The sequence below is a fragment of the Phoenix dactylifera genome, chromosome 11 (genome assembly GCF_009389715.1).
Source record: "Phoenix dactylifera cultivar Barhee BC4 chromosome 11, palm_55x_up_171113_PBpolish2nd_filt_p, whole genome shotgun sequence".
Classification (NCBI taxonomy): domain Eukaryota; kingdom Viridiplantae; phylum Streptophyta; class Magnoliopsida; order Arecales; family Arecaceae; genus Phoenix; species Phoenix dactylifera.
This window is the reverse complement of record NC_052402.1, coordinates 13,208,413-13,235,944: the sequence shown is the minus strand read 5'-3', so window position 1 is coordinate 13,235,944 and position 27,532 is coordinate 13,208,413. Positions and strand designations below refer to the sequence as shown.

The window sequence follows — 27,532 nt, the reverse complement described above, 5'->3', positions numbered from 1 at the left end:
AAGAATTGTTATAAAAAATTTCCTCCATATGAAGAAAATTGGCACGTAATATTTGGTGACACTATTATTTTTCTTATGAAAGCAATCATAGACTATTTTTATATTTTATAAATAAAATAAAAATATGTGAGAAGAAATTTAAGTCACCAATAACAAAAATATTTAGTGATTAAGATATTTCATCACGAAATTAAATTTTGTCACGATATAGTAAAGGTCGTCAAAAAAAATTCCCTTCATATGGCAGAAATTGGCGCCATAAATTTGGTAAGGTATTTTTCCAATATAAATAATTTTTATCATGAAAAAAATACTAAACAAAAGTTAATGTCCATCACCAAAATTACACTTTCATTGACAAAATTTTCTCTGTCATCAATTTTTTTATCACTAATATCTCTTTTAATTGTTGTAGTGTTTGGCGTTGCAAGGCAAAACAACCGCTGGATGATTCTTGGTCTCGCACACCTTCAATGGGTTGACAACTGATCGACTAATATTTACATGGTGATATCCCTCTATGGATGACTATTCATATGTTGATTTTAGGATTCCATGTTGATGCAGCCACATAACAGTGCTACCTATTGTTAGAAGAGATGCCAACGGGGGCGATGGTACAAACAGAATATAAACTCTACACTGGATGGTGTACGCATCGATCGTCTCATCACACATGCGACATGGCCAGCCGAGCCTAGCCAAGCAAACCTGTGCATATATGTGTGGTCGTTAGCCTATCATCCGCAAAGTCTAACTAAACCTGAACTGGATATCAATAAATGCAAGTAAACTTGCATTAATTTTAATAGCCAATACATAATTTTTAAAAATAATTTTTTTAACAAATGGAACCTTTTATAAAAAAAAATAAATTAATTTTATTAAAAAATTAACTTTTTTTATAAAAAAATTAAAATTAATTTCCGACATCAAGCATGAGTGTTCTCAAATTTCTCTTCCCTTATATGTTAAATGTATAACTTTTCCGCTCCGTTACTTCAATTCTGTTCTTATTGGTTAGAATATCTGCCATAAATGGGGATTATATGTAGAAAATAAATATATCTACTCTTAGATCTTGTTAACACAATAAAGTAATTCTGTCTTCGCAGGTAGGAAAAATCATCAAGTTGATTATATATTGCACGCAACTACAAAAGTGTGTTTTGTAACAGCAGCCGTGGATATGGGGCATTAGGATACAGATTCATAATGGCAGTAGAGATGGATTGCTTGTTACTCATAAAAGACAGCTCAGCTCCTTTAGGTTTTGGACGTCCAACCATCGCGGAGTGCAAGCTCATCAATCCACTTTAGCGGCAAGCAGGCGGGGCATACGGCACCAGGTGGACCCCACCAACACGCAAATGGCTGGTACATTTGCGCTCCCTCCAGGCCCCCACACGGTATGGGTGGACCCCACTAATACTTATGTATGGCTCGTGGCCGGGACTGTAGTAACCGTTCAAACTAGCGTGTCGGAGAAATTATCCAGCAGACCGCCATTTTCCATCTCTGACGTTCTCTCCTAGAGCCCCAATACTTATGTATGGCTCGTGCCCATGCCGCTATTGCCGTCCACAAAAGCTCGCGAACTCAGCCCCTGTTGGTGTTCTCAGCCCGATCCCCCAAAATTAATGGCGGCAGAAGCCATCTCTTCTTCTCTCCTTTTGCTTATCATCTTCTCCTTCTCTTCGCTAGCCGCATCCCAAACGAAAACAGAGGATGGAGAGAGGCAAATTCTCCTCCGAATCAGGGAGGATTGGGGAAAGCCCTCGGTTCTCAGCTCTTGGAACGACTCCAACTCCACCAACCACTGCAACTGGACCGGAATCGGATGCTCCGCTCATGGCTCTGTCACCGAGATCACACTCGTCAACGAAAGCATCAGCCAACCGATCCCCACCACCATCTGCGAGCTGAGAAGTCTCTCCTTTCTCGACCTCAGTGACAACTACATCACCACCTCCTTTCCCACGTCCCTCTACAACTGCTCTAACCTCTTGCACCTCGACCTATCCTGGAACTACTTCGTCGGTGTGATCCCCTCCGATATCTACCGTCTCTCTCCCGGTCTCACTGACCTCATCCTCTCATACAATAACTTCATCGGAGACATTCCCCCCTCCATCGGCCGGCTCCAGGCTATCAAGAATCTTGCTCTCGATGGCAATTTCTTCGCTCCGGCAACGATCCCCTCAACTTTCCGCAATTTGACACAGTTGAGCTCCCTGTTGATGAGCAAGACTAATTTGAAGGGCGAGATCCCTGAATTCATCTGGAGTCTAAAGAAGCTAAAGTACCTTTATTTATCTGCAAACAATCTAACTGGAGAGATCAACATCGACGGAACAATTGGCGCCTTGGGGTTGAAAGAGATCGACGTCTCGATGAATCAATTAAGTGGATCAATCCCGGAGGAATTCGGCAAGCTTCAGAACCTCTCCATCCTCGACCTCTCATCCAACCGGCTCTCCGGCGAGATCCCGATCTCATTACAAAAGGATGTTGGAGATAACCCTGACGGGTGTGTTTGCACGAATCACGCGGAGGTGAGGCAGCGCCCACCGGCTTCACGGTGAGCTGACGTGTTGTCAATTTAAATCTGCATGGTTTTGTTACGAGCGTTGGGATGACGCGTTCGTTTGAATGTTTTGTTACGTGCGTTGGGCACGAGGTATATTTTAAATGTTAGTTGCATGGATTAAGGGACGACGTTGTTTTCGTCGTTTTGTTTTTATTTGTTAAACAGTTTCCGAAGTAGTAGGACAGGGAGTTGTAATCATCGTTGGTTTGTTATATATATAAAACGAGCAGACGCTGTGAGGGACTAAGTCTCGTTTTTCTTCCCGTCTTTTCTTCCCATCATTTCACTTCCTGCGTCGGAGCATGAAATTGTGTGCCAGCCATTAAACGCTTCGAGAGTACGAAGCGAGTTTATCCTCTACACCAGACTGGGAGGCGAGCTTTGTTCTCTTCAAAGGAAGCCTACAAGGAAAGCTTCCTCTCGAACCCCAGCCTCTGCGCTTCCAGCGATCTCTTATACGTCCCTGTCTGCAAACATGGTTCGCCATGGAAGATGCGTATAATCCTCATCGTTCTTGCTTCACTCGTCACCTTGATGGCAACCGTCTTCACCGTCTTCAAACGAAGAGACCGTCATGGGAGAAACAATGTCAGAGATTTACCCACGTGGAAGATGATGTCTTTCTATCCGTTGGATCTTATTGAGTCCACCATCCTGAGTGGGCTCACGGAAGACAACCTTATCGGGAGTGGCGGGGGCGGGAAAGTATATCGGATTGTGCTGGAGGACCATGTTGCACAGATCGTGGCCGTTAAAAAGATCTGGAACACCAGGAAGCTTGATTCCCTGCTGGAGAAGGAGTTCCAAGCTGAGGTCCAAATTCTAGGCTCCATCAGGCATGCGAATATTGTTAAACTACTCTGCTGCCTCTGGAGCATCGACACAAAGCTGCTAGTGTACGAGTACATGGAGAACGGGAGCCTGGAGCTGTGGCTTCACAAGAAGTGGAGGGTGGGGGAGCAAACCGAAGAGATGAACTCTGATCACGTCCCTTTAGATTGGTCGACCAGGTTGCGGATTGCTGTTGATGTGGCACGAGGGTTATGCTACATGCACCATGGTTGCTCCCCACCTATCGTGCACCGAGATGTGAAGTCCAGTAACATACTATTAGACTCGGAATTTAGAGCCAAGATCGCTGATTTTGGTCTGGCTCGAATGCTTGTCAAGCCTGGAGAGCCCAATACGGTGTCAGCTGTCGCGGGGACATTCGGTTACATGGCTCCAGGTGAGCGATTTTGTCATTTGTCATATTTTTAATATAGGCACATAAGATACAATCAAGGTAGTATTCTTATGAATATTAATCAGGTTAGTATTCAGATCTCCTGTGAGTTAGGAGAGAGTTAGCAATTAACTACTTCAATTTAGAGGACATGCCTTGGCTATCGAAGTTGAAACACCAATGTCCAGGTGCTGCTACAGTGGCCGCACCTAGACCTCACACTTGCATGCGCTTCAATTGTATCTATCGCTTCCCAATAAATACTTTATTTTGTTGCTTTAGTACAATATTACTGTATATTTGATGTGTTATTACTTGATTTCCAGAATGCGCATGCTCGAGAAAAGTAAATGAGAAGATGGATGTGTACAGCTTTGGAGTGATTCTTTTGGAACTAACCACCGGAAGGAAAGCAAGGGATGGTGGTGAGCATGATAATCTAGCAGGATGGGCTTGGCGCTGCTTACAGAAGGATAACAAGGTGATCGATGCTATAGATCAGGATATCAAGGATCCGACATATATAGAGGAGAGTGCGCTTATCTTTAAATTAGGAGTCATGTGCACTAGCCCATTGCCTTCTTCGAGACCTACAATGAATGATGCACTACAAATCTTACTGCGATGTCAACAAGCTACTGCAAATATTACCATGGTGTGAATGAAAAGATGGTATTATAGAGCTTCTACAACAGCAGCTGGTTGCGAGCATATTATTTTGACCAACCGCAGGCTATCGCACCCATGAACAGCTCTTATATATATATATATATATATATATATATATATATATATATATATATACACACACATATACATACTGACATGGCAGCGTGTGATGGAAGCATGTTATAAGCACACTATTCTCCATGCCAATTATGTCCCTTCATAAAATAGGGGAGGTTCCAACTCTCTCCATTTTCTATATCAAAAAAAATGTTTTTTAAGGTATCCATAACATTTATATTTGACTTCTCTCATAGACTAGTGCAAAAAAGATAGGAAAAGTTCCAAAGACATACCTCAACATCCTTTCTAAAAACAAGTACACAAAATGAATCTTCTATCATCAGACTAGGATAATTTCTCTTCTCTAATTTTGGGATCATTGATGTTGCATGTTTTGCATCAAAGAGGGCCGAGCATGATCGTATGGACGACACATTGATGGCTTAATAGGCAATAGCCATCCAATTTTAAGATAGGCGATGTATTGTCTATCTAAACATGCACACACCATACAGAATGGAGAAGAGGTATTTACAGGGGAGGAAAAGTATATGTATAGTGGTACAGTATCCTGATAGGGTGATTATGGTTGTTAAAAGGATCTGGAGCTGCTTGCATCTAGAGCTCACGCCATACTTATTCATGCACTTCAAGTGTTCGATGTTTTCAAAATTTTGATGAGAAATGTTTTTTTGTTTTTCATTTTTCTTTCTTTAGGCGAAGTGATTGGGGGGTTGAACTCAACTAAATTTTATTTCAACATTGGTGCTTCATTTTTTTATCACTCTAGTTTAGTACATTACTTGGCAGCATTCGTGTATGTTTTTGTACCGCTACTTGGTCTGCATGATGAGCTTAAGAAAACTAAATGAGAAAATGGACATGTCCAGCTTTGATTGGTTCTTCTAGAGCTCACCTCACCACCATGAGGAAAGCCAATGATGGAGAGGACGCTAATTCGGCAGAATGGGCTTGGCGCTACGTACAAGAGACCAATAACATTATCCATGATATAGATAACAATGCCAATGATCCAACATACTTGGAAGATATTACGATTGTTTTTAAATTAGGACTTATCTGCAGCAGTCCTTTGCCTTCAACGAGACCTATCATGGAGGAGGTGCTGCAACTCTTACTACGACATCAAGAAGCGCCAAATTGCAAATATAACTGGGGAATAAATAAATAAATAAACACCGAATTGGGGCCCCCACCATGGCCGCGAACATCTCATTTAAATGAGCTTTAAGGAGCCAGCTGCGGGCTGCTGTACCCACCAACGATATTGTGTGCTGCTGTAACCACAACAGTACTTTCATGTCCCAACGAAATTGCTGCTGTACCCACAGCAATTTGTCAGGGAAGCGGTTTTCAAATATTCTTGGAGCGAATCTCATTATGGTTGAGGGCTCGGATGTGGTGATCGGCTGTATCCAAAGTCTAAGCCCGGAGTTCGACATGCACTCCCTATTGTAGGATGCTTGGAGACTGGCAAAGGAGGGCATTTCTTTTGTTGTGAAGCACATCTACTGTGAGGCCACTCGGGTGACATGCTATGGACCAATTCCGTATCAGCTGCAAAGGGCTTTCAGGACATACTTTTTTTTTTTTGAATTTTTTTTTGCATATATTCATCCTAGAACTGTACGAATAGCTCGTTTTAAAGAGAGAAAAAAATGATTTACACCATGTAAGAGGTTGTCCATAGGCACAACATTTTATGCGCCATTTTTTTCACCCGTGAGATGTTTATCAGTAACATCCACCATGCTTTTTATTTGATTTATTCAACTTCTCTCCTAGGCTAGCTAGCCAATCATATAGTTATTGCGAACATGAAGAATTTTAGGGGACCCCAAACATGTAAATGAGGTCAAAGACGAGCCAGGTTTTTTCTAATTTGTATAAGACCTCATGGACCAAGCCGCATGCAGTGGTAGAATCATTACGAACCCATAAAAGCAGCTCTGGCTGATACAGAATCAGATAAAAGGAAAGACGTCATTCAAATCTACCAGTTAAAACACTCTGTATTACTGTCATTTCTGCATTAGTAGAAGGGTAGTTAGTAATGGTACTTCTCTTTCTCAGGTGCCCTGCCTTTTGTTTAAGAGGAATGCTAAAACAATAGACCCTTAAACAACATCTAAACAATGAAAGTACTCCAGAATCTTCTCATAGGAAGGCTGCGGTCCAGCCAAGCAACCCTCCACTACTAAACATGCATAAACCCTGAATTTTCAGTCATCTGAGAGAATAGCCTATTATTTCAGCATTCTCATCTCTTGGAGATTGACCATTTCTTGGTATAGATCTGTCGAAGATGACTTCGAACACATACAGGTGCAGCTAGTTCGCAGAACACAATAAAGCATCATCTGGTAATAAAAGAGAGTTTGCCTACTCTCTACATAGGGCTTCTTAAACAAGGTGCAACAGCTGCATAGAAGGCATGATATCCACTCCAAGAAAAAAAAGACTTCATTAATTCCCCTCTTTTATTGTTAAACTGTCAGGAGAAACCCAGAAAACAAAACTAGTAAAAAACTGAAAAATAGATAAAAGAAGGTTGACCGTTCCGCCACTTCGCAGGAAGGGAAAGAAAGAATGGCAGGTCTGGAGCAGCATCATCCGCACACTGACTGCCAGACCCAGAATTTATACACTTGCAAGATTTCTCCTGGTTTTCTCTACGCTACCATATACTGCCGCAGGGGTGTTAAATTAAGCATTGCTTCACAGAAATGAGGAGCGACAAAAAGAAACCATAGACTGCCTAGGTTTGTATCAAGACCCTTCAGGATTCTTCAAGCTCAAGATACTGAGAGTGAGATGCAGCGAGGAGAGCTGCTCCAATGCCTGATCCGTCACTGGCAAGCTTGATGACAATAGACGGCGCGGCCTCTTCTCCGAGCATCTCTCTGAGTGTGGTTTCCAAACAATTTCTAAATCTAGTGTAATGTTCATAAAGCCCACCGTCCATAGCAATCACTGTCCTCTGCATGTCACTTCCATCCCTTGCTGCATTATCACGGTCCTGCTTCTTCAAGACGCCCAGTATTCCAGCAGCAGCGAGACGGGCCCCACGACTGGCAATGATATCACAGACCTTGACAACCAGCTTTCTTGTTTTCAAAGAGGTATTAGAGATCTGAAATTAAAAGAAAAACAAAGATTTTGTAAAAAGAACAGCCACATTCTGATGACTTCTGTCAGGAGGAATTTAGATTATAGAAAAAAAGGAAAGGTAACATACCCCTAAAATATCCTTTAGTTTAGTCCCAACAACTCTGAGATCGGATGATGTGTCATGATGCATGGCTGACATGTCTGGAGTCCTGCACATATCAAGTCCCAATTTTGTTTATGATAAGCCAATACTGTAACATCTGACATAAATGTAGGGAAAGGAGAAGCAAATACCAATAAATGTCCGCTAAATCACAATAAAAGATATTGTCAGAATTACAGGGAAAGGAGAAGCAAATACCAACCAAAGGGTTCCCTCTGAAAGTCAATAAATGACTAAAAAACTGCGCACGTACAATTACCATATGCACCAACTTTCAGTTCAGACTACACAAACAAATTTTTAACTGTTTCTTTTAGAGGCAGGATCAGACTGACAGTGCAATGGTTACCATGCCCTCTTCCAAAACCAAACATGCCACAGCATGGCACGTATACAAATTTCTAACTTGGCAATATGTATCCATCTCAGCTTTCAATTCTATATTCAAGAACAAAACCTCAAACTACTATTACTACCTTTAGCGTCCTCAATAGGCAATATGTACCAAATGTGGGACTTTCGTGAAGATGCTAGATATTAACATACTAAACAAGAGTCATAAACTAATGAGGAAAAAACATAAAAATTCTTTAAAGGTGGCAGGTCACAATCTACTGGTGGTGAAGGCATTTTCATGGATAGGAAGGATTCCGACCCAACCATTATGGCCTGCACGCATCACAATATTTGTGTAAAGTCTCTAATCCAATAATGTGGGAAACATCCTGCTTGTAAAATATAGAGCATAAAACTATGTCGTGTTCATATATTATTGTTAAGGGCATTATTGTAAATGGACCATGTATATATAATGAGAATATAAGGACGGGGCTTTTACCCTAGCTTCTTCAAAACATTTTGTGTCTTGCTACTCAACCCTTATTATATTTTAGATCGTATCAGAGTCAAATCCTGCAACTTGCGATCAACTTCTTCTCTTAAAGGTCCCACTAATGACTTCACTTTCAAGTCTTTGGAGGGCCCAGCTGGTTTGAAGGCTAGATTTGGTATAGTTCTCGAAAATACGCTTGCCTTTGCTCCGTGCCTTGTGGAGGGGCTCCCTTGAAGATCGTTGGAGGGGCCCAGCTTTTGGAGACAAGGATTTACAATAGAAGTGCCAGATCTGGTCTCTTCTTTGAGGTTTGGGTGGTGGGCGTTTTTTGATGGGTGGTATTTACAAGCTTCTTATGGTTACCACATCAGATTTTTAATATTTCTGAAGTTTGGTGCGATGATACATATGCACGGATTTGTTTATATGGCTGATTAACATCTCTTGGCTGAATCTAGGTTGTCAAGAAGCGTACTTTAGTTCTTGAATATTTCAGGTTTCTTCTGTTGCAGATCACTTCATCTTCATCACAAGATCCATCGCCTTCAATTTCAGTCAAGCTAGATGGCAAAATTTATAGTTTGTGGGTTTTCCATTTTTTGGAATTATGGGGAGAATGCTCTCAGGAACGATTGATGGGTCAACAGTGATACAAAGTCATCCGAAGGAGGCTGGAGAATGGTTGATTAATAATTCAAAGACTATCATGCGGATGATAGATTCCATCAACCCAACAATTGCAGCCAGTCTAACCCAATTCTCTACAGCAACTGAGATGTGAGACTTTCTGAAGATATTTTAGCAAAACAATCATGCTAGGCTTTATCAATTGGAGCAACAATTGACTTAAATGACCCAAGGAGAGCAAACCATTCAAGAATTTTATGCTAGCATGTATCCTTACTGAGTGAAATGATGAACTACCTACATGAAGCAATCATGGTTATTTGATAACGGATGTTAAGTACTCTGAAACTGATGGTTAATGACTAAAGATGCATTCAGTTATAATCTAATTGACAGTGGTAATCAACACAACTTGCTTAAAAGATGTTATGCAAAATAGAACAGTATTCTAACAGTGGTCATTGACAACTAAAAGCATACCGCAGTATAAATTGAACTTCAAGATTTGGTGGAACACTGTCTCCAAACAAGGCAGCTTCTTCAGCCATTCTCAACAGGACTCTTCGTACAATTTCTCCCAAGTACATTCCGGAAATTAACTTCTCAAAGATCTGGGAATAAAAAAATAAGGTACATATAAATCTGAACAACCAATTTTTTGTACTCAAAGAAGTGGACGAAGAAATCACCTGTTCACCAGGATTCAAACTTTCAACATCTAATGCTTGATCGTATTCTGTTATCGGAAGATGAGATGACCTGAAATTTCCCCATTCCATGTTGATAACCTACAGGACAAGAAAAATGCCTCACTCTCTGTAAATACTTCTCTTTTATTTTAATAGAAGCCTGGTGGTTTCAACCTCCCTTCACCTCAAAAAAAAAAAAAAAAGAGCCTCACTCATGTTTGATAACATAACATGTCCTGCCCATTAATAAGAGGCAAAAGAGATTGTTTCTTGCTATTGGTTTAATGAGAAGCTTAAAATTACTCAAAATTTTGTTTCCAACCTCTCATACTTAAGTTCCACAAGTTCCAGGCAACAGAAATTCTGCTTACCATCTTTCCTGATTTTGGTAAAAGCCCATGCCATTTAGGAATTGCTTGTGCATGCTCTACATATGCTGCATTTGTTCCAGTACCCAGTATGACAGCAGCAACCACATCATTATCGTAATATCTGCCCCCAGCCAATGTGCCAATTGTGTCATTTACCTAAAATAAGACCATCAGTTCTGCCCTAAATTTGCACTATCTTCACCTTTGAGGTGAAGAAAGAAACCAACAATTGGAAGAATACTTATGTCTTTTTGAAAATGCCTAAAAAGAAAAGAAAAAAAATGCCTCAAATGCAAAGCTTCTCATTATTAAATTTGAAAGCAGTACGAATAAAGGAACTTACTAATGCTGTAACCCGCATATCAAGACCTTGCCTTTCCATGGCCTTGGTCAACTCAGCCACCACATCTTCCCCAACCTGGCTTTGGAGGAATGAAAAAGGTCCATCAAAACATATTATGGTCTACAAGGAATTTCAGCAAGAATGATGATATCTGGCCAATGTGATTGTGGGATTCTATGAGCCTTTGCTATCTTTTACACAAACTAAATGAAACATTTAAGCTTTACGGAGTGATAATCTTCATTGGCCTGATCTGTAATAACTTCAGGCAACCCTAAGGAAAGAAAAAGAACTGGTATGGAGTGTGAAATTTTGTCATAAACCACTACTAAGAAGATGGCACATATCAAACTAGAGCATATCTAATAAGCTCAAGAGAAAGATCATTTAGATAGCAATGCAAACTAACTATTCAAAAGTGACTGTATGGAAGGCATATGACAATCACTTCTATTCTATAGTTCACTCAATGATTATTAAATAAAAAATTAGTCAATAAACTAATTTGCCTTACAATCTAGTAAAAGAGATAAAAAATACATTACATGACATAAAAATTCACCTTTGAACTATATATTCCTACTCGCCCAACCAATCCTAAGCAACACATTTAAATGCAGTGCTGCATGTAGTAAGCAAAGGCAACTTGTATGTCAATCTCAACTAAAAGGAAAACCTAGAAATACATAAATAAAGCTAACAAGGAAATGTTAAGCAATAGAGCAAGTGCAAAGATCTCGAAAGTCAAAATACACATAGCAAAAAATAAAATTCTGATGAACATGTTTATTAAATTTTCAAAATGCTAGAAAAAATAACTTAACTGAAAAAGCATCAGGAAAAGTGACTACCCCCAAAAAAAAATAAGCATTGAAGAAACTGCAAATAATAGGAGCACTTGGGACAAAATTTTGAATTACAAGAGAACTGGCAAACTGAGAAGGATTATTTTTTAAAAAATAATGGAGGAAAACTTAATAATACTCATTAACCGTATCTTAGATGAGATAATTCTTGTTGATGCCAGAAAACTAAAATACAAAACAAAGAGTATATATTAACAATTGAGGAAGCGTAAGAAATTGCATCGCATCTATTAAGATGATTGTGCCATGTACAAAAAAAGAGAGATCAAATGAAACTATAATAAAGAAACATTAACAACTGTGATCCACATGAAGGGTCAGAAAAAATATCGAATAGGATTAAAAAACTTGTTGGAAGATGTCAAAAGAATGTGGGAAATTCCGTTTTGCCAGAGGAAAATGTCTTAAGCTCCAAAAAGACCAAACAACAAACTTCTTAAATCCAAATTCAGGAATACAATTGGTAGATAAGATACAGAATGATCTATTCCATGCATGGACACCCTGATGGACAACCAATAACATTCATCATATCCAAGAATTTTCTTGTGTAGCTTCAAGTTCGTCATCACATAACAAAGCTAAATCATAATCTCATTTAGGTCAAACAGGAAAAGAGAAACCAGAATTTACCGTGCCATTAATGGCAAAACCCTTTGTCCACTTAATAAGAGTGCCAGACGAGATCGATGTTTGCTTCACAGGGAAAGAGAAAGTAAAACCAAGTTCTCTCTGCCTGCCCACAGGAAGGTGAAATTCTTCACCTTCTGAAGCAACAAACTTTGCCAATGCTGCAGCAATGAAGTCAAATAGTTCCTGAAAGCATAATTGAAGTTGAGCAAGCTTAGAAGCAGATTTAGATATTTCCAAATAAAGAAGAGTCAAACATACAACACCAGGCCCCTCACTTACACTGGAGCTTCCAACCATCAAATTTGGTGGAATGGAAACTTCTTCAAATTCTTGCCTGACAACATACCCTCCCTTTCCTCCCAATTGTACACGTAGTACACGGAAGTTGGTTCCTCCAAGGTCCAATGCATAAAACAATCCTGTCTCATCTCTGTAATGATACTACTTTTAAATACTTGATGAAACAAAAATTGGTTCCTAATATTTTTAGCAACACATCCATAATATTAGTCATGCTGTACAGGCGTGTTTGATGCAGGCCAACAATCATTAATGCAATCTATTTGCTAAAAGAAACAAATAATGCATGTTTATGACACATGCACATGCACATACACATACACATATATAGACCCTAAAATTATCAGATGTGAGCTCAAATGTTCAACTCTGCTACAGACTGTACTAGAGTTTACTCTCCTCATCCTCCTACCTCCTCCCATTATCTCCTCAGCCAACGACATGTTTAGTTTCATGGTAGTAGTTTTTTTGGAACAACGTTAGCTAACAAGCAAGTCCAAGGCATCCATGAAAAACCAACATTTTTAACATTATTGGCATATTAATTATCCATCCTCCTGAGCTAGGTGGTAGCAAACCGAGTTATAGGTCATCTGTTGAGCTGCTTTCATGTGCTATGAAGATCAGTGTACAAACAGCTATAAATATAAGCATTCAAAATGAGGAAAATGGAAGATTCCATCTCAATCACTCTCCAGATGCTAATGTTATGTAGATCCGCTTTATTTTTATATTACCAGATAAATACACAACCTTTTCTTCTTAAATCAGTAGTGGCCTCACATGTAAGTATATTAAACTAACACTCATCAACGACTATACTAGCAAACACACTTTAAACCATAGGATGGTAATTCCTAATAATGATCCAAAAATAGGCTTCACATAGAAGAACATTAAAGAGAAATCTCTCATGTAAGCTAGCTGGAAATCGAAACAATAATAATCGGTTCAAGCACAATTCTCAGAATCATCTTAGATTGAATGGGCATAAGGTTCAAGTCAATGTCTGTACTATTATATTGGGCTACGATACAGGTCCGGAATCTTTATAGTTTTTATCAACCTCCTTTGGAGCTTACAAAGGGTCAAGTAACTAAACTGAGAAGCCAAAGCTTGCCAATACAACATAAAATTGAGGCACAAATTGAACAGAACTTTGGGAGGCCCACATGGTACAATGAGATATAAATCTGATAATCATTCCCCTAGGTACTTCCTTATAACATGTAGATTAACATGGGATTGACAAGAGCATGCTCCAGCCATTATTCCCCAACTTAAGTGGTCCCCACTTAAAAGAATAGCTTAATACATTGACAAGGATTTACTTGCAAGATTATGTTTGACTTCTCTTTTTGCTTATTTTCTTTGTTTTCTGAAGATGAAAGTCATATTACAAGTCCAACAAGTAGAAGACTTCATTAGAAATCTTTTTCTTTATCCATGTTACAGCCTAACCCTACTCTTTCCTTTCCTTATGCAGATCCTAACAGTAACAACACCATATGACATGTCACAACCTAGCAAATTTAATAGAGTCTGATTCTTACATAGGTAAAGATAACAGAATTCTTCTCGCAAAAAATCCAAAGCTCTCCAAAGCCCCAAAGTGACAGGCTTAACATAGTATAACTTGTTTTCATTAACTGACAGGAAGATACATGACTTCAATTCACCAAAAAAATAAACTTAATATACAAACTGAATACATCTATATCATACCTCTTGGATCTAAACATGTGACTAACAGCCCATCATCCATGGGACCACCATTAGCTCATATTTTTCCAACTTACTAATTTATGAATGAGGAAAGACCTTCACTTGTTGATCAATATAAATACTTGATGCACAACTACTCGACCTTTCATGTCATATAATTCATATCCATTCCATGTTCCAAATTTTGAAGAAGGCCAACTTATCTCCTCAGAATGTCAGGTATCATGTTGGTGCAGAGATATGCTAGACTAATGGCAACATGGCATATATGCAGATGATAAAGCAAAAATACACATTCGGGTCAGATTATAATGCTGCTCAAGTTAAACTATATGCAAAGAGTTAACCAACAAGTCTTATCCCATTTGTATGGAGACTATTTTGGAATCAGGCATAAGCTGTTAAAGGTGTTATGGTAGAATCTTGACGAGAAGATCACCTCCGATGAATTTTCATGACTTAAAGAAAACAATTTATATAATAGCAACACCCACATATTTATGTCTTAGAATGTGATAGAAATGACTACATTGAGATGGATGCATGGTGAAACTAGGAATAATAGAATGATAAATGAGTATAAGAATAGTACAAAATAACGACAAAGTGGTGGAGGTTTGATTGAGGTGATACAAACATGTACAATGAAGATCCAAGGGAGTTCTAGAAAAGAGGTATACTTTATATATGTTGAATGTTGTAGGAAAAGAAGCTGAAAACGTAATATAACATGAATGGAAGTTATGAAAAAGGATATAGAAAAGCTTGAAATAAGCTCAGAGATAGCCCTGCATAGGGATTTGGAAAATGGGAATCCATAAAGCCAGCCCCAAAAAGTTGAAGGCTTCAATTTTATTTTATGGCTATGGTTATGGTTATGGCTGTTATTGAAGTAGAGGGCACTTGAACTGTACACTAGAATGTCATCCGTCAAGAACGAAGACCCATACTGCTGATTATAAAGTTTAAGATTACGAAACTAAGGTTCTAATACTCAAAGTTATCCTAGTCATGAAGAGTCTAGATGAAGGGAGGAAAATCACACCATCTGACTCAAGGAGTTAAATAATCTCTAATAACACTTTATAAGCCAAAAGACCAGATCAACATTAACACATGTAAAAAATAAAGCACTTGTATAACATGAAAAAAATATTTTACAGAGAAAAACATTGCAAATATAATATTAAAAGCATGTAAAGCATCATTCTATTGTTATACGGCATGTCCCTTTCTATCATAAAATTACAAATTTTCTACAACATTATGGGACATTTACTTCAAACACAGGACATTTACTTCAAACACCAAAGGCTGATTGCAATAAATTATCAACTGGATGTAGAAGAGGTGATGATGCAAGATCCAAAGTAGAGAACATGTTGGAAACCATTGTTCATGAACCTGACAACTTAAGATGAGGCTTCATAGTTTAAAGAGCTTGCATATTGAGGTTTTAGGTGCAACCATTTTGTTTTGGTGTCGCCATTTACCTATCTCTATATTGCATCTGTTAATTGACTCCAGATACTTGTTCTGTTATACCAGCTCAGCAACTATTTGCACAAGAGAATATTTATGATTCACGGTCGGTAAACAAAATTCTATATTGGCAAGATTTTGTTCCATAGGTAGCCACTGACTTAAAAGGTCATGATTAATATGTCTTGGTAACTGTCCTAAAGAATTAAGTGTTACGAACCAGGAGCTAATCATAAAGCTAATTATATAAAGCAAGGGTCAGGAAAAATAAGCAAATAAAATAAACAATCAACCCCAATGCCCTGAATCCTAAAATACATCAAAGCTCAAGAACTATCGTCCCACAAGCCAAAACTGGATTATAGCCAGCAACCAAGATATATCCTTGTAACAGAACTGGGCCGGTCTATTGACATATAATCTGAAGTTACTGAACTCATCCATAACCAGGGAAGAAGCAAAGTGAGACATGACGACCAAATAAGCTCATTTGATAGTCATAGAGAAGTCAGAAAATAGTCATATAACTTGTTCTATTCAAAAGAGGGGGAATGCATCATGCAGAACTTCATGTTAGTTGCTGACTGCGATAAAGAGAAGACACTTTCTTCATCTTGTTTTTCTACTGAAAAGGAGTATAACACCCTCCCCCACATCCTCACAGAACTCATGCCCATAACATCATACAAAACAAGGGTCATTGGGCCTGGAGTAAAACAAGAGATGCAGAACCGGAGAACGTTTTCACGAAGAACAAGAACTATGAAGAAAGAATCATCAAAGTAGGGACTCCAAAATAGAAAAGGTAAATTCTGACAGACAAACCCAAAACGCAAGAAATCCGCGTGAGAAATATTTTTGAAGTACAGCAATAAACAACTACGAGAAAGAGGAAAGAACCACCCACAAGATACAAAGAAAAATCTTTTTAACATAAAGAAGGGAAGAAAGCATATCAAAAGAAAGCAAATTTCCAACTACAGTAATGGTAACGGGAAGGGTATCTCAAGAATCAAAGTCATAGCCCGAGCGGATCCAATCATAGAACTCGATATATATGCACATCCGTAATTGAAAAAAAGAATAGGCGGGGAAAGAAACAATAGGCAGTACCCTGTGGGGAGGTTATCGACGTAGCTGATAAGCATCTTGAGCTTGCTCCCGCCCTCCGAAGCGAGGCCGGCGAGCATCTCCACGGTCATCGCATCCGCCACCTGCCTCAGCTTCCCAATCGGCGTGGCGCACTTCTCCTCCAGGTCCTTCAGTATCGCCATCGCCCGTGCCCACCGCCCGGAGCTCCGCATCCTGTGCCGCACCACCAGCGCCGCCACCGCGCATGCCGCCGCCGCGCACACCACCGCCGCTCCCACCGCCACCTTCCCCATGCCCGCCTCTCCCCAAAATCACCCAAAGACAAAAGAAAGTAAGAAAAATTTAAGCTAACTCCTAATAAGATCTACCAAAATCCTAGCTTTCCACTCGATCCAAGAAACTAGGGCCTCGAATTCTTTCTCTTCTGCTTTCTTCCCCTCCGCGCGTTCTTTCTTGATCGGAAGAAGACAAGACACCCTAGATCGGTTCGGAGATCCTTGCTTCCGTTCTTTCAATAAAAAATTTCTTCTCCCGCCGCCGATCGCCGGCGATCGGAGAGGAGAGGGATCGCCGGAGACCCTGAGATCCAATGGAGATGGTGGGATTCAGAGGAAGAAGGGGATCGAGCGATACTTGAGAGGGAGGCGGAGACACAGACGAAGAGCTCTCGTGACCGTGGTTTCCGATTCTTAAGGGATGGGGACGATTTGAAGGGGAGAGAGTTTTTTGGAGGTTAACGAAGAGCATATCCAAGATTTCGGAGTTTTCCCCACTCAAGAAAATTTTTCTTGATTTTCTTTTTTGTCAGAATGCCCTTGATGTTTCACTAAATTACGAGACAAATCACGCGGTCTAACCATTTGCATTTCTGGAAAATTACTTCAAAGCGCTATGGGTGTTTAGGTAATTTTGATTGGATATGACAAAACGCCGAGATGAAGAAATCACGTGATCTTCCGGAAGTCAGAGTCAGCACGTTAAAGATCGTGACACGTGTATTTCAAGATGGAACGTGGCGACGATCTGGTAGCCACGAAGAGGTTAAAAAGCTGAGCCGAGCGTTGCAAAGAAGTTAGAAACGGTTCGCGATGCAGCGTTAGGGTTGTTGACGAAGGATAAGGAATATTATGGCAAACCTCTCCAATAAAATAATTCCAACAAGTTTCTATCATGAGATAAGCATACGGGCCCACCATCAAGCTTTGACCAGAAATTCTATTCTCCACCAATGGATATTCCCCACACTAGTCGTGCATCTCCGAGCCTCATGCATCACCGTTGATGTGGCGAGCATGATGCAAGATATAATTTTTCAACTTTGATGTTTATCTTGTTCAGATGAAAAGCATATGGTTGAAAATTCGTTATGCCACACGTAAGCGATTTATTAAAATCCTCATTTCTTTTCGAAACTTAGTTAAGCACAGACCTCACAAAATACAAGACCCAATAATATCACCAAAGTGGCCCCCACCTGACGTGCTTGGTGTATGGCCATCTCCACCATGCCTGCGAATTACATAGACCCTAGCATGAACTTACTCTAAACTCGTACCATGTACCATGCATGCAGTGTATGAAATATTTTGGTAAACTAGCGTATAACTTGTCCAATATATGGGATTTTTTTTTTCTCATCTTCTCAAGCTATTTTTCAAATGCAATAATACCAATTCAATAAATTATAAATAATAAAATACTCCAATAATTGCATGTTTAGTAATTAATTTTAATTATGATCAAGTAGAAATTTTTGTTATTATAATTAGGGTCGTTAATACCTGCATCTCTATAGCAGATGGATAATTTGGATAAACTCTCGTCATTAATACCAGCCTTACTAATATTGGCCCTACATGGTCCATGGAATATAATCTTCTCTCTTCTAACGAATTTTCAAATATAGTATAATAATGTAAGAATTTATAATAAATAGAAATTTTTATAGCTAAATTTTTATTATAAATAGAAATAAATTTTAATAATACTTGAGCAGATAAGCCAATCTAATCAGATTCAATGAGACTAGAACCTTAAACCATCTAAATCCCAACAGATCAAGCACATTATCTACCTAAGGAATTTGATTAATGCGCATCCTTTATTTCTCGATAGATGCGCTTCCCTCTCCCTAAAACATTGTCATATATAAAAGGATATGTATTCTAATATATATATATATATATATATGCCACTAGATCCAAATCATCATGGGCAATATATGTACTTATCTTCCTTCATTTTCACCATATTATCCATTCAGATCAATGGCACCTTTTCTCGCTCTCATTTTATTATAATAATAATTTTTAGGACACCGGTAGGTCAAGATGATCCAGATCTACATTATTCACAAATTGCCTTCGACCCAAGCTGCAACCAAAATAACAGTAAACTAATTGGACATGAACTTAGATACAGACAATCGCCAATAGAATTGAGTGCAAATTTCATGATATTGATACTGATTCGATTAAAGTTAAGTGGATTTAATTTGACATAAAAAAATAAATTATAGTCCCTTAAACTTTGACCTGTCTCGAAATAAGCTCAATCCAACTTGAATCTGTTAAGCAATGATCATATACTGATTTAAATCTTAGGCCAAAAGAGTAATCAAATTACTGCACCAAATCCAACCTAACTTTCTTGCACTTCTAGCAGCACCATCACTCCCATGGTCCCGTATTCCCATTGTGCGCGCGCGCGTGCGTGCATGTGCGTGCACCATTGGACTGGAATCTGGAGGCGTGACACCGCCAAACTGACGCAGAACACCGTGGAAAGCACTAACAAGACGAACGGTCCAAAAAGGAGGGGATCTGTCACCATCGTTACTATACTTCCGTAAGGGAGGAATCTCGGCTTCCCTCCTGATTTTTTTTCTTCCTATAGAAAGCGATGATGCCATCAAGATGGTAGCACAGTTAGAACGAAGCTAAAATTTTATCGGAGTGATCCAAGTTCGAAACGCGCAGGCATTAATTAAATATGAAGATCGGATGTCTTCCATCTGGTTTATCCAGTGAAGTAGCCATATGATCCACCGGTACTAAGGAGGCGTTAGAGTGACGTACTCAACGTGGGGCAACTCACGAGTTGGAGAGGATATGAGTGAGGATGGCCATCCCGTCTACCTGCATCGAATATTTTCTGGTGGAAGCGGGCCCAGTGAGGGCTGCTATGCGGGCGGGTTTCATCTCTTTCTCCTCTTTATTTTCAGCAAAAAAAAAAGAAAAGAAAAGAAAAGAAAAAAAGAGAAGAAGAAGAAAGAAAGAAGAGACTGACTGTCACAACGGAACGACACGTGAATGGTTTCACGTCGCAGCAGGAGGCAGTGCCTTTAATTAGATGTCTGCCTCCCACATCCTCTTCTCGACAAATCAATTAAAGGCAATGACCAACCTTTGATGTAAACGCTTCCTAACTCAGGAATCTGGTTCTAAAATAAAGGTAGCAGCCAGAACCCTGGCTATGGGCTATGGCGTGCACTAGAAAAGAAAATCTATCAAAAGCTTTTGCCAACCCCTTCTAAATGGCATGATAAAAACGATATGAGGCATAATTATGTGGTGGTGCATTCATAATTCACAACTCAATGCATTGGAACCATTACTCCAGTGATAGTGATGGCATGTTGTTCATGTGGATTAGTTAGCTGCTAATATGGTTTGTTGCCATGAGGTTCGAGTTCTTTGCAGCATGGTCCAAAATGACTGTCCGAAAAATATTTTTGAGTTTTTTTAAATTTAGAATAAGTACCTAAGATCAATTCATTTAAATCTAATCACAAGCATCATGATCGGCTCGTTGTTAGGCTCAATGATTTTGTACTACAATGCTCCCTAATCTATATGGGTTATGGACCGGGTCTGCTCTAATACCGTTTGTAATAATTCAGGATCTCACTAAAATAACTAGTCGTAAGGTATTTTTTGAGTTCTTTAGTCTTTTATAAGTACTCAATATCTCTCCGATGAATAACCGATGTAAGGCTAAATTCATGCATAAACAAATGCTCACATATACATTTGCAAAATATGGTATGCCGAGTAAGGTAGGTGGATACAAATTATTCTGTACATTAGGAAGTCACAAAGATGGTTACAATGGACAAAGAGACCAACATATGATTTAACGCAAGTGATTCTTCAAATTTGTATCTTAAACTTACAATCCACATCTCAGTGGTTATGACTAGCATTTATGCATTTGCTACTTGTAACAAGATCAAATTGGATTGCATTCTCAACAAAAGAAACTAAAGATCTCCAAATAATTAGGAACATGGAAATCAGTCTTCCCAAAAAAAATTGAACCAGCAGTATGCGGATTCGGTCCTTTTGGCTGATAATAGAACAGTCGACACTTATGGCTCCAAAAAAAGATTCCTATGTCCTTTTCTAACAGCTCAGCTGACAAGGATTTATGGCCTCAAGATATGGAACCAGTTCCATCCCGGCTCTCTCATCAAATAAAAGATCTTGCACAGCAATCGCATGAACAATGGAATGCTTGCTTCAGTGCCAGTTTTTTGCCCCATAATGGACCCATGAGGTTGAACAAATTAGCGGTTTCAACTGTCTAACAGCATGCAAGATTCCAAACACTAGCAGTCTAATCCTATCTTGCTAGTTAATCAAGCACAAGAAGAAAGTTGGTAACTACAACTAGAAGAAAGTAGTTCAAAGGTCCTTCCTATTTTCAGTCAAGATACATCATGCTACTTTACAAGTATTTGTGACTGCGAGGTAGCAAACAATGTCACAAGGGTTTGTTTGACCTTTGAACAATTGAGATATCTTAGCCTGGGATCTAAATGGACCAGACCTGGAAGGCCATGCTTAAGCTTGTATTCAGGTGCTTGGGAATGCCCGGGCTAAGAACTCCAACAAATTGAAGCAGGCCTGGTTCTCCAAATCGCAACGTGATGAGAAAGCGAATCTTGGTATGAGTTGGGCTTAGACCAACCTTTCACGGGCCTGGACCCAACTTGGGCCATGGCCAACTCCAAAGTTGGCCTGGATCTTGGCAGGCCAATATGAATTTTATCTTGATCGATTTGTAAATAATGATAAGAAAAAAAAATTATCTATAATATCAAGAAAGAATATTGGATATGATTTACAAAACCCCTAAGTATTTATTCACCACGGTGATAGAAGAATCCACTATAAGACAGCTTCACTCACATCATAAATACTCAGTAAATCAACTGTAGGTAAGATGAAAACATTTCAAGAAACAGAAAACAAAGAAAAATGGAAAAATTGTAGAAGCTCAAACAGCAGGAAACCACCAAATTCCTATTTTGATCTCTTTACACACGTATTCTTATGTTACACGGTTCTCTATCAAGTCTTGAAACCCAGGGCAGACCACCTCCTTGTGCCCTCCTTGACCCTGTGCGAATTAGTGACCATAAGATTTTCTAGGGACTTTGGCTCCCTATTTCTGACTCTACCTGCTTCTTTTAAAAGCTCAGCGAGCCTTTTCCTCTCATCTTCAACATCAGGGTTTGCTGTTCCAAGTTTCTCCTCCCTCACCTTAAGTACATATTCCAGGATTTCAATTGCATCTTCCACCCTGCCATGAAACAAGTGCAAAAGAGTGAATGACATGAAATCTTTGATCCTGAGTTATTAGCATATTATATTTTGTGCTAAACAGCTCATATGCTTAGAGGCTTCATCTGGAACATCAATAGGCTTGACAATTCCAAGCTTCGAACTCTATAGAAATGTGATTTGTTTAGCCAGAAAATGTTTATCACAATACCTGAATCAAAATGGTGATGCAATGGTCACTATCCTAGAAATGCATATTCCCATAATTAAGATGCCACCGAAGCCTAAAACAGTAAATCTACCAAAAATCTCCTGCACTAATATGAAGAATAAGTTCCATTATTAAGCATAAAGATGCAATATATGCAATATCTACAGACTGATGAGAACAATGAATATATGAAAGACAACACTTATGTGCTACATCGCAGTTAGGGCTTTCAAATGGGAGAGCTGTTAACAAGCAGCTCGTGTTCAGCTCAAATTCTGCTTGAATTTGACAATCAATTAGTAAACAGTTCGAGCGAGATCAACGCTTGGCTAGTAGCTAGCTCAGATATCTTGAAAATTCACAAACGCCTCTAGATGAGCTCGAAATAAAATTAGCTGAACATGAGTTATGCTGGCATGCACCAGCTCAGCTTGTTTACCCTGGCTTGTGTTGATCAATCTGTTAGATAAATTGAAACCATTGTTGTGAAGATAAAGGTCACAACAGATGAAATGATGCATCCAAAATAAATGCTGCTGGACTGATCACATCACTATGGGTGAAAGTGGATCGGATAATATCCGTCCGGATCATTTTCATATCCGAATCTATCCAGATATGGATAGAAATTTAAGCATCTAACTAATATTCATATATGTATCCATATCCGTCAAGTAAAAATGAATACAGATATGAACATATAACTATCCAATCCGAATTTGAATATCTAATTCTATTTGTAATTCTATTTAATTTTATATGATATTCATGAACTTTTAAGAAAAATAAATGATCACATTAATATGCTATTAACTTGATTTATCATTCACTTAATAATATGTGGTCATAAAGTTTAATTATCCGATTTATATCCGTATTTATATCCATATTTTTGGTATCCGATTTATATACATGTCCGTTTAAAACAAATATAGATATAAATTTTTGCATCCGACTAACATCCGTATCTGTATTCATCAAACAAAACAAATATGGATATGAATATGCTAGTATCCGATCCAATTTCAACCCTACACATCATTTATCTGGCCCTGATAGGAACTATATTATATGGTCAAATATGAGAAAATAACTATAGCACCATCTCCAATGGACGAAACCAAGGAACCAAATCAATTTTTTCCATGTGTCAGAAGAAAATTTAAACAAAATCATCTTGCCACGATCACCTCTCTTCAGATTTGCCAGCATTTTCTTCAGTTACAATATAAGCTTACATACCATCTCCTCAAACTTAGAATTTTATTCTACATGAGTTTCCAATTGACCACAAAGGACAACATGATAAGTTTGATTACTGACAGCTTAGGTGACAATACTGTTTGAGGAGGTCCTTTATTACATACTGAGTTCAATCAGTACCGTGCCATTTTCAAAAAGATATCTACATCCAGAGCTAGCTTGTTGTATTTGGATACTCTGCTGACCAAATGTTTTCCTTGGCTTCACAGAAGGGACTTGGTAGTAGGGTCTTAAGTAGAATAATAATATGGAATGCTGCTATTAGGAGAAACCTCAAAAAGTCAAAATCAACTTGATGATACATCTGATAGATTGGTGAGGAACAAGGGGATGCAAGTGCACAAGTATTGGCAATTTGATGAGCTCCTCTTTCTTGTACAAGAAAATTGGTAGGATTCGGAATCCCAATTTTATCTTTAAACTAGCAAGATATCCTTCAGACATCATGTCATGAAAAAGCACTCAAAAGAAAAAGAACACACATAGGACATTATTGGAGTTAGCAAGCAGATATTTCTTGTATTTCTTCAAGATGAAGATCATATCTCCTTACAGAGCCAAAGATGATAACTTCAGGCTACTTGAACTGGCTAGCAATATGCCAGCTGCATGACAGAGGATAATTCTGACCAAGAGAAAGAAATAAATCTGAGCAATGATGGAAGCTGTTGGAGCCTCTGGCATTAAAATATTTGAAGGAATTTTGAGAGAATAAAGCTAAAAGGATGTAGAAGATTGTCAAAGCTCGCAAATCATTACAAATGTTGGGCATCCAGGCATATCAGCACATTACAACTCAAGGGGATGTCCAAAATCTTCTGAAGATGACTTCCCAAACTAACATTCTTTCCATGGGACACATGTTATCTAAGCCCTCAAACTCATATTAAATCAACAAACCACCTAACTGCTTAAATTTAGACTCCTTTTATCGAACCAAGGGCTTCCATGCATAGCTCATAAATTGTTGGGAAGTAATTAGTTATTTATTGTAAAGAAAATAAGGATCTATATCTGAAAAGAATGTGCCATCCATTTCTTCCATGTATTAAAACAACAGACCATTTGCTAAATGAACTAAACAACTTCTTAAGAGTAAAATTAAAGAACAAATAGAGAAAGACATGAAAATAGCAACAGAACAAAAAAATCAACTTGCAAGCTACATATAGAAGCCTGAGTAATGATTAAGAAACATAGATATAACTTCTAGAAAAAGAATGAATAAATATGAGGATTGAATAACTGCAGACTGCAGAAGTTATGTTACCTTCCTATGGCATCATATGTTGCAGCTAGATTGCTATACACCCCAAGAGTATCTGGATGGCTTGACCCATATTCCTGCTCCAAAATTGCCCTAGCTTCCTCAAACAAGTCTGCCGCCTCATTAATCTTAAACAGCTGCACACATGCCAGCCCCATCTGATTCAACACAATTCCAAAGAAGGCTGATTTTTTCTCACCACTGGCCCTCAGCTTGGCCACAGCACTGTCGAAAGAGCTCCAAGACTCTCCATACCTCCCAACCATGTAATACATCACCCCCATCTGGGCCTCAATCCCTGCAACAGTGCTCCACTGCCCTGGCGAATCCTCCAGCAGCTTCAGTGCCTTCTGCAACAGCTTCAATGCCTCCTCAGGCTCATTCACCGCCTCAAAAATGGCTGAAATTTCCATCAGACCTCCAGCAATATCCTCAGGACTGGTGCCTGGAACAGGCTTGGCATAAATCCTGAGGGCATTCTCGCAGTAGGATTTTGACTCCCGAAACTTGCCCATCTTGTAGTAGATATCGGCAAGGCGAACAAAGACCGAAGCGACAGACATGTGGTTGTCACCCTTGATGGACTTGAACACTGTAAGGGCCTTCTGATAAGAGAAGACAGCCTCATCAAAACGGCCGAGGGAGAGATAAGTGTTGCCAATGCTGACATCAATGGCAGCAACCTCAGTCTCCTGACCATTGGCGATCATGGCCATGGAAGCAAGAACAAGGTGCTCGAGGGCAGCATCAAAGTCACCCTTGGCCTCATAGATGAGGGCCATGAGACGGCGGTCTGCAGCCTCCTCGAGAGAGGCGGGAGGGCTATGCTCACGGTGGATGTCGAGTGTCTTGCAGCAGAGCTTCTCCGCTTCATCAAACTGCATTGCCTGGACATGAGCTTCGGCCAAATACCTGCCAAATTTTTAAAATTCAGTTACTGATCCAAGGGGAAAAGGGAAAAGCCGGGGAAGCGTTGAGAGATGGGAGATCAAAGAACTGAGGAACCAGTTTAATTATCCGTGATCATCGAGGTTGGGAGCGGTTCCTTTAGTCCGCAACTCTGTTCTTGATGGCAGCCTTACATGGTTTTATTTGCTGCAGTATATTTTCTTGGTGCTAACGTGCGCCTCGCTTCGAGGGCTATCACGGCAATCGAGACCATCCACGCCGGAGGACAGAGCAGGAGGGTTAAAAAAAAAAGTGCAATATGCGGAAAGAAAGGTATAGAGCCGCGGCGCACTCACCGGCAAGTTTCGGCCACCCTGGGATCTCCCTCCCCGAGCTCCTCCATCTGGATCTGGAGTCCCTTGGTGTAGCAGTCGATGGACTGATCCAACCTTCCAAGCATCGAGTGCGTGTCCCCGAGCTGCATGTACCCGGAGAATGCCGCCAGCGCGTGCTCCGGTGCCGTTCCGGCCACCGGCACCGCCGCCACCGCCCGCTCCAGCACCGACACCGCCTCCTCGTACCGACCCAGGCTGCAGTAGACTGCCGCCGTCACGTGCAGGCTCATCGCCAGCTCCAGCGCCGCCCCTTCCCCCAACCGCTCGAACGCCCGCGACGCCCGCACCGCGTACTCCAGCGCCTTCCCTGGGCCCTCGCCAGACGCGATCGTGTCCCGCGCCAGTTTCAGCAAAAATGGACCCAGATCCGGGTTGTCCAGTGCAGCCTCGTCCGCCGCCGTTGGTGGCCGCTGCTTCTCCGCCGACGACGATCCCGGGGTCCGCTTCTTCCGGTCCGGGGAGGGCCTCGCGCGGGAGGACGGGGAGGGCGACGGGGTCGAAAACTTCTTCGGCATTGGGGATCTGACCTCGCCAGGGCGCCGGATCTGGGAGTCGCCGTCGTTGGGGACAGCAATCCGGAGCGGTGGAGTGTCGGGCGGGGCGACGAGACCCGGCATGGCGGCGCCGGAGATGGAAATCTAAGGTTTTCACGATAAGAGTCACGGAATTGGAACGAAGATTTGGGTGTTTTTATAGGAGAAACCGAGTCGCAGAGGTGGCGTCAAAGACATACAAGGGATGGAGAGGAAACGGGTCGCATTATTTGTTAAGAGATTACCACTCGCCACCATTCTTGAAGCTTGCTTGCAAGGTACTTCTACTCTATATTTCAAAAAACTTAAGAAATTTATCCTTTTTACCAAAAAAAATAAGAAATTTACCGGAACGAGACTTAATAAAAAAAGATACATATAAATTTCTATTTTAATTAATTATTTGTGGATTTTGGAAGCTTTAGGTTCTTTACTTGTGCGCTGGGTTCGAATTTCCTTTTTCTTTTGCTTTCTTTTTGCCCGTTAAATGAAATAGGAAAGGATTAAAGTGTCCATCTGCACCGCTTAATTACCATGACGTCGCTACTATGTGCCTACAATTACTAAATTGCCACTGGGTGGTGCCTACTGCCAGTTTCAAGGAATGGA

The 27,532-nt window shown here is 40.0% G+C and overlaps 4 protein-coding genes across 5 annotated transcripts; 2 read left to right on the top strand and 2 right to left on the bottom strand.

The window, feature by feature from the left end:
• Positions 1-1,464: 1,464 nt before the first annotated feature.
• LOC103711234 (receptor-like protein 52) lies at positions 1,465-2,837 on the top strand. Its single transcript, XM_008797301.2, has one exon. It carries the CDS (start codon positions 1,566-1,568, stop codon positions 2,583-2,585), a length of 1,020 nt encoding a protein of 339 aa, XP_008795523.2. The 5' UTR covers positions 1,465-1,565; the 3' UTR covers positions 2,586-2,837.
• Positions 2,838-2,921: 84 nt separating this feature from the next.
• Positions 2,922-4,505, top strand: LOC103700466 (receptor-like protein kinase HSL1). Its single transcript, XM_008782408.4, has 2 exons — positions 2,922-3,818; positions 4,142-4,505. Exons 1-2 carry the CDS (start codon positions 3,083-3,085, stop codon positions 4,474-4,476), a joined length of 1,071 nt encoding a protein of 356 aa, XP_008780630.2. The 5' UTR covers positions 2,922-3,082; the 3' UTR covers positions 4,477-4,505.
• Positions 4,506-7,005: 2,500 nt separating this feature from the next.
• Positions 7,006-17,527, bottom strand: LOC103711471 (hexokinase-2-like). 2 transcript variants are annotated; one of them, XM_008797620.4, is made up of 9 exons: positions 16,821-17,524; positions 12,480-12,630; positions 12,201-12,383; positions 10,702-10,776; positions 10,359-10,514; positions 9,988-10,086; positions 9,779-9,909; positions 7,804-7,885; positions 7,006-7,698 (listed from the first exon to the last, which is right to left on the bottom strand). In XM_008797620.4, the coding sequence occupies exons 1-9, from the start codon at positions 17,090-17,092 to the stop codon at positions 7,345-7,347; spliced, it is 1,503 nt and encodes a 500-aa protein (XP_008795842.2). In that variant the 5' UTR covers positions 17,093-17,524; the 3' UTR covers positions 7,006-7,344. The 2 variants fall into 2 exon arrangements, with proteins under 2 accessions (XP_008795842.2, XP_008795834.2); XM_008797612.4 differs by having other exon boundaries at positions 9,779-10,086; positions 16,821-17,527.
• Positions 17,528-21,919: 4,392 nt separating this feature from the next.
• On the bottom strand, positions 21,920-27,185 carry LOC103711482 (protein KINESIN LIGHT CHAIN-RELATED 1-like). The gene is made up of 3 exons (XM_008797631.4): positions 26,352-27,185; positions 25,111-26,019; positions 21,920-22,385 (listed from the first exon to the last, which is right to left on the bottom strand). Exons 1-3 carry the CDS (start codon positions 27,005-27,007, stop codon positions 22,154-22,156), a joined length of 1,797 nt encoding a protein of 598 aa, XP_008795853.2. The 5' UTR covers positions 27,008-27,185; the 3' UTR covers positions 21,920-22,153.
• Positions 27,186-27,532: the final 347 nt, after the last annotated feature.